The 8,162-nt window shown below is 35.8% G+C and overlaps 1 protein-coding gene across 1 annotated transcript; it reads right to left on the reverse strand.

The window, feature by feature from the left end:
- LOC109224936 lies at positions 5,932-7,324 on the reverse strand. Its single transcript, XM_019389509.1, has one exon. The coding sequence runs from the start codon at positions 7,156-7,158 to the stop codon at positions 6,175-6,177; it is 984 nt and encodes a 327-aa protein (XP_019245054.1). The 5' UTR covers positions 7,159-7,324; the 3' UTR covers positions 5,932-6,174.

Here is an 8,162-nt window from a genome sequence, read left to right on the forward strand (position 1 = left end):
GCACAGCTAAATTCATAGGACTAATAAAATACTCACTACATATCAAGTTGCAGCAAATAAATCTAAAAATAATAAATTCACTACTTTTTCAAAAATGGCTTTCTGTCAAATTTGTCATTTCTTGGCGTAACGCAGCATATTCTGTTGACAATCCAATCCCTTTCTTTCCCTCTGTGTGACTGTGTCTACTTTATGGCGCTAGCTATTCGGATAAAAGTGACAGAACAGAACGTCTTTGTACTAATTTGACTATAGGGGTATGGATTAAAAATAAGCTTGTCTTTACAAAGAAATAAAAAACAGAAAGGCATGAGAACAACTGCGATAATTTGGTGGTGTCAAAAGTTTTTCGCAGAAATAAGGCCTACATTACTCTTGTGGTCCGGTCCTTCTTCGCACCCCGCGCATAGCGAGAGCTTAGTGCATTGTGTTGTTCTTGGTGGTGTAATTTTAATTTATTTCTTTAAAAATTATATTTTATAAATCAACATTGACACCAGGTAGCCACTTTAAAGGACTTGTTGCGGAATATCGTGGGTTAACTAGCACACAATCACACACAAAGCAAATAGAGAAGAAAAATCAACACAGGGATTTAACGAGGTTCGGCTAAGCCTAATCCTGGGGCAAAAGAAGAGAGAGTTTTCCACTATGAATGAGAAGAAAAGCACACTACAATCTATAGAATCCCCAACTACAACCCCTATATATAGATCCCAAAAGGTCCCAAACATATATGAGAAAGGTCTTCCAATTTGACAAGGACTATAGGTTTTCCTTTCCCAAATCTATTAAGACAATGAGTTTTCCTAAACCTATAGGGACTATGGGTTTCCTAAAAATACAAGGAAATAATTCAAGCCACAAATAACAAATCTTCCCCTTGGCTTGAATTCTCTTCATCAACAGGAACAACGTCTCTCTATCTTGCCCTCAGCCCTCGCAAGGGCTCTATTGATTGTCGCATGCATCAACCAAGTCTAGGCAACGCCTAAACTTGTTAAGAGACTTAATCTCTTCAGCCATAGCACTAATCCGTCGATTTGGTTCTATACTCGGAATAGCTTCTGGATAGCTATAACACTCAAACGCATCAACGGTCTCTGCAACTGCCAAAGCAAATCCCATAGTATTCGTATATCCAAGAAGATTCCCATCAACTACGTTTGCAAACCTTTGCGGTTGGTTGATCACTCTCTTCTCTCTGCCTGTTGCAATGCTATAGGGTTGTTGCGCAGGTGCATCAACATTATCGTCTTGATCAATATTTTGCACCTCCTCCACTTCCTCTACTTTAGAACTACTGGGCTGAGCTAGTGGAGATTCAATTTCTAGCTCTATGCGGTCACTGACACCACGATCTGTTTCTGCTATTGCCTTCTCCCTCTGACTGTCCAGTGAGGCAGATTCATTGAATGTTACATCCCTACTGATAATTAGCCCTGGAGTCTTTTTATCTGTGCACCACAACCTATAACCTTTCACTCCAGTTGCATACCCTAGAAATATGCACTTCTTTGCCCTCGGCTCAAGTTTTCCATCCCTTACATGAGCATAAGCAGGACAACCAAATATCCTTAAATTTGAATAATCAGCAGGCGAATCAGACCATACCTCAAAAGGAGTTTTGAAATCAATGGATGTGGATGGAGATCTGTTGACCAAATAACAAGCTGTATTGATTACTTCAGCCCAAAAATCTTTACTAACACATGAGTGTGAAAGCATGCTTCGTGCCCTATCACAAAGCGTTCTATTCATACGTTCTGTAACACCATTTTGTTGTGGTGTTCCGACACAAGTGCGGTGTCTCACTATGCCCTCCCTGCTTTATCGAACTCAGAATTGCAAAATTCCAACCCATTGTCAGTTCGAAGACGCTTAACTTTTCTTTCCGTCTGCCTCTCAACCATCGTCTTCCATTTAACAAATGTCGAAAATGCCTCATCTTTTGTTTTCAGAAAATACACCCACACAATCCTTGAGTAATCATCAATCAAAGTCATAAAATACCTGGCACCACTCTTGGAGGGAACTCTGTTTGGACCCCACAAGTCAGAGTGTACATAATCTAACTTGTCCCTGGTCTTGTGCTCGGCCTTCTTGATGAACTTTACCCTTGTCTGTTTACCAAACACACAATGCTCACAAAAATTCAAAACTTGATTTTTCTACCCATTCAGCAAATTCTGCTTACTCAACAAAAATAATCCATTATCACTCATATGGCCAAGTCGCAAGTTCCACAACTGAGACTGATTCAGATCACTTTTCCCAGAAGCTACAGCAGCTTCCCCTTCAACTACACTGGCCTGAAGATGATACAATTTAGAATGTAATTTACCCTTCATGAGTGCCATGGAGCCTTTACACACTTTAAGTATTCCATTCTCGGAGTAAAATTTATACCCTTGATCATCTAAAGTCGAAAGAGAAATCAAATTTCTCTTTATCCGAGGAATATGCCAACATCAATGTTTCTGATAATTCCGTCGAATTTGATGTTACCAACCCCCTCTACTGGTAATGGATTATCATCTCCCATATAGACAGTCCAACTCATTTGTTTATAAGTTGCAAACCAATTCTTGTGTGGACACATGTGGAAAGTAGCACCAGAATCAAGAACCCAAGAATTTTTTCCATGACTAGAACTCACAGCACAAACTTCCCCTACATAGTCACTATCATCAGAATTATTTCCAGTGTCAATAATATTTGTCGAATTATCTATTTTCTGCTTCCCTCTTTTCTCCTTCAGCTTAGGACAATCTCTCTTGTAGTAGTCTTGCTCCCCGCACTCATAATAGCGTTGCTTCCTTGCTCTAGACTTTGATCTTGCGGTTGACTTTTTCCTGTTAAAGTCCTTTGTTGTGTTCTTCCTCTAATCACAAGACCCTCGCCCTCAATTCTGCTATCTGGAAAGCTCTTTTTCAACTCTTTAGATTTTAGTGCATTACTAATATCTTCTAGTGAAATGTTGTCTTTCCCATATAGCAGCGTATCGGGAAAAGTATCATAAGACGGTTCTAAAGAACATAACATAATCAAGGCCTAATCCTCACTCTCAATTTTGATATCCACATTCTTCAGGTCCATTGTAATTGAATTAAACTCATCAATGTGAGTTTTAACAGGTGTACCTTCATTCATACGGAGATTGTATAAACTCTTTTTCAGGTAGAGGCGGTTTGTTAGCGATTTCTTAGAATACAGATCTTCCAGCGTCTTCCATGTCGTTGCTACAGAAGTTTCTTTAGCAATTTCCCGAAGAACGCTATCTGTAACGCTCATGAAGATCGCACTCAAAGCCCTCTCCTTCAGGTCTGCCTTCTTTGTCTCCTTCATCTCTTCAGGAAAATCCTCATCAATTGCCTTCCATAACCCTTGTAACACCGGGGACGATTTCATCCTAATCTTCCATAGACTGAAACTAGAACCCCCGTCAAATTTCTCTATTTCGTACTTTGTTGAAGATGATGAAGACATCTTAACCCTAGAATATATGTAGAAACCCGAACCTTGCTCTGATACCAATTGTTGTGAAATATCGTGGGTTAACTAGCACACAATCACACACAAAGCAAATAGAGAAGAAAAATCAACACAAGGATTTAACGAGGTTCGGCTAAGCCTAATCCTCGGGGCAAAAGAAGAGAGAGTTTTCCACTATGAATGAGAAGAAAAGCACACTACAATCTATAGAATCCCCAACTACAACCCCAATATATAGATCCCAAAAGGTCCCAAACATATATGAGAAAGGTTTTCCAATTTGACAAGGACTATAGGTTTTCCTTTCCCAAATCTATTAAGACAATGAGTTTCCCTAAACCTATAGGGACTATGGGTTTCCTAAAAATACAAGGAAATAATTCAAGCCACAAATAATAGGACTGGTATTTAGAAATTAGCCGGTGTGTCCTGCGTTTTAGTTTTTCAGTTCAAATTTTCAGGACAAAAATGTCTTGAAATTTCAATTTCAAGACAAAATAAATAATGGCTAATCTCTAAATAGCATCCCTGATAATGGCTATTTGTGCACTTCCCATATATACTTTATGTAAAAGAATTGAAGCGTACGATCCAAAATTATTAGGAAATAAGGGAATAGTAAATTCTTTTGAAAACCATTCACAACTTATTTGGACTCATAGCCTGTTTGGCCAAGCTTCTCCAAAAAAAAATATTTTTTTTTTCAAAGTTGAAGTGTTTCGTCAAGCTTTTGGAAGAAAAAAAGTACTTTTGAGGAGAAGCAGAAGCAGTTTTGGAAAAGCATAAAAAAATTGATTCCCTCCTAGCAGTTTTTAAAAGTTTGGCCACACACTAATTACTGCTCAGAAGCGCTTTTCAAATTATTAGCCAAACACAAACTACTTCTCACCAAAAGTTCTTTTGAGAGAAGCACCTATCATAAGCTGATTTTTGCATATTGGCCAAACAGGTGTAAGTTTTCTAAAACTTTGCTCCAAATTTACATATGTTTACCCAAAATTCCTATTTAAAAACTATTTCACAATACTTAATATTTTAAAATTGAGTGATAAAAAAGAAGAGGGGTGACATCTCAACTAACTAGTCATGAGGAAAACGAATTTCATTTTATGATTTTAATTTAATACAAGAACATGACAACGTTGATAGATATTGTCTTGTCATTATTAAGGGTACCCAATTGTCAATAAAACGCTGCACGTAACGTGGACTAAAATTGTAGTACTAACATTTTGTCGTGGATTGTGCACATGTTCATGTTTTTTGCTAGTTTTCTTTACTAGACTTATCACATTTACTAGATTCACATCTAGGATCTTGATCTTCAGTAAATAAAGTAAAATGTGATATATATGTGTTTAAATAGTTTTTCTCTTCATATTGTTTACCATAAAAACGGATAACAATTGAATTTATACTGTGGATTTAAGGACACGCGTGATTCACTTGGCACAAACTGTGAGAAAATGTAAATGGATACTGAAATTAATTACAAATATAAATAAAGCAAACCAAATGGAATGTATAGCTTTGATCTTTGAGCTAGGTTACCCTCGAATCAAGTGAATATTTTGCCAGAAAGTATGAGCAAAGTAGAAGGGATATTGAGAGCTTAAGAGAAAGGGAATATATTGCTCTATGTAATGTGATTATGATGTCTCTTTTACAAACGATCAGACCCCTTTATATAGTAGGGGAGTCCTACTCTTGGTACAATTCTAAATACAATAAGAAATCCCATAATTGGCTAGTTAATCGGCCTCTTCTTGATACGTGTCGTGATCAGCGCCGTGATCCTCGCCCGATTGCGGATATTTCGTCTTTCTGTTACTCGACCTAGTACTGACCCAGTACGCTACCCTCGATCTCCATCTTATTCGGTCCCCGATCTTGGTCGATCTCAATCTTGGTCGGTCTCGATTTTGGTCGTCTTGATCTTATCGGTCTCAGGGTCTTGAGCTCGACAACCCAACTCTGCACCATAGTTTGATAAAAATCGGAGCCGATCGTCGGCTAATCATGCTACAGCCTCGATCAGTCGCACAAAAAGGGCAAGCCCGATTTTGACTGTATGCACATATATAGTTCGATCCGTAAATAATAAATTCAGTTAAACTTACGTAAGTACCCTAAATCTGCCTCTATATCTAACATATCAAAATCAAACGGTCCATGTCTGGGACTCATTTGCTCATACTAGGAGATTACTGAGGAATGATGATACTCCCTCTTCTCAATTTATCTGATGGTGTTTGGCTCAGCACAAAATCTAATTAAAAAAGGAAAATTTGTAAATCTTGTGGTCTAAATAATTGTGGCGGGTAAATTAAAAAATTTAAAATTAAATTATTCTTAATAAGGAAGTATGTTATTCTTTTTTGGATAGACTAAAAAGAAAAGTATGACACATAAATTGAGAATTTGGGACAAAAAGAGTAAAATAATTTCTAGTAAAATGCAAAATTATTTCTGAAAAAGGAATTATTCATCTAATGATCCAGCATACAATAGTAAAACTAATACAGGAATATGGATATTTTTCACTAGTTTTCAGTGATTTCACAATAACCACTCCCCTAACTCATAAAGAAAACAACATTACATAAACAAGAAATAAAAAAATAAAAAGACAAATATTGTCTATACAAAAATGGAATTAATAACTAAACATCAAAATTATCATGATTTGCGTGATAATCCAAAGCCATTAGCCAATGCATGAACTGCAGGATTAAAAGCCAATTGTCCCAAAATCCCTTGTTTGTAAGGCAAGAAAGTTCTCTTTTTCAAATCAGATGAAACTGCTCTATTCACTGTATAATGCAATTCATGAGCTGAAACTTGTCCCTTTTTTCTTCCTCTTGTTGTAACAATAGCTTTAGATGATGAAGAAGGAGAAATAGGACTATCATTTCCCTTAAAACTTGAGTTTTTTCCTTCTTTATAAGCTGCAGTATATTTCTTTAATGGATCTTTATCTGATGCTCTTCCTTCTGATGCACTCCTAAACAAGAAAAAATCTTTAAATCTCCATTTTCTGCTTCCTTTATTAGAAAATGATGATGTCAAAACTGAACATGTAGAATTACTACTTTCCTTTTCTTCTTCTTCTTCTTCTTCTTCTTCTTCTTCTTCCCATTGATATTGAGAAATTCTCATTGGAGAAAGTGATCTTGTTTCTCTTCTACTTGAAGAAGATGACATACTCCCATTTGATGAAACTCTCTGTTTTGCCCTACTTTCTCTTTCTGTTGCACTACTTTTTCTTGTATATTTTTCAGTAGAAATAACAAAAGGGTGTTCAGTTTCTTGTTTTTTGTTTCTTGTTTGAGTTTCTGAAATATGGGATGGTTTTAAAGGCTTGATCATACCACCAACAAAAAGTTCTTCAGCTGAAACAGAACTCTTTTCCAATTCTTGACTAACATCAAAAGCAAAATCATCTCCATTAACATGGCTGGAAATTTCAACACTATTATCAGCTGAGAACAAACTATCGAATTCGCGATAAAATTGAGAGAGATGAGAAGGACTAGGAGGAGCACTGAAGTAATATTCACCATTAAAGGGTTTTGGTGTAGAAGGTGGACTAGTAAATGGTGATGATCTTGCACTATTGAACTCGAAATTGTCCATTTCATTATAGGGTATAGCTACTTCCATTTTTTTCTTTTGCTGGTTTCTGGTAAATGAAAGCTAAGCAGAAACAGAAGAAAGTGGTGTTTTTAAGATGTTTATATAAGGAAAGGGAGAAGCCAAGATTTTGCAAAGAGCAAAGGAAGGAGGAGAGCTTAATATTATTGACTTATGTGGGGCTATGAGTTTAAAGTCTAATTAAACAAGCCGCCTTTTATTACCTGTCTATAAAAATTGATATTTGATACATTATGTATATGATGACCTACAATTATATAAATTATGGATTGTTCTTCAAGTAAAAGTTAAAGATATTTGGAAAATGACATTAAGAATTACAAGTGTAACGTAATTGAAGAGGGTAGAGTCATGCGTAATGAGCTTCATCATCTTATGTTGATCATTTTCCTTTATTTTGTAATTGCAAATAAAGTCCCTCTAGTTTCTAGAATTATATTTACATCCTTGTAGAAATTTCGCAAGACGTTTGGATATATATTTTGTTGAAACTTAAAAACAAAGGTTTTTGAAGTTATGTTGAATACTGTAATAGTTTTGCAAGTTGAAGTTGTGTTTGGACATATATTTTACTTGAAAAAAATTTGAAGTATTATGAGTGTAAGAAAAATTTTCACCTAAAAACTGGCTCAAGCCAGTTTTGGAAAACTGATCAAGCTCCATGAACTATCAGTATTTTCAAAAAAAATAAAAAAAAGAGAGAAAAAAACTATGTCCTAAAAGGGAGCTTCTTATTGTATAGATTAAAAAAATTTAAAAAAGGCAGTCTGATGTATAAAGCATTTTGTATTTACGAAGGATCTGGGGAAGGGTCACACCTCAAGGGGTATATGATGTAGACAACCTATTCTAATGTAAGTATTAGTAATTGGTTTTATTGTTTAAAATCGTAATCTATAGGTCATATAAAAAATAATTTTACGGTTGCTCCAAGAGTTTCTTATTGTAAGAAGTATCAATACGAAGTCATTGATTTCTGACCAAGTAATGCGTTTCTAGAAGAAACAAAGAGT

This window comes from Nicotiana attenuata, chromosome 4 (assembly GCF_001879085.1).
Source record: "Nicotiana attenuata strain UT chromosome 4, NIATTr2, whole genome shotgun sequence".
Lineage (NCBI taxonomy): Eukaryota > Viridiplantae > Streptophyta > Magnoliopsida > Solanales > Solanaceae > Nicotiana > Nicotiana attenuata.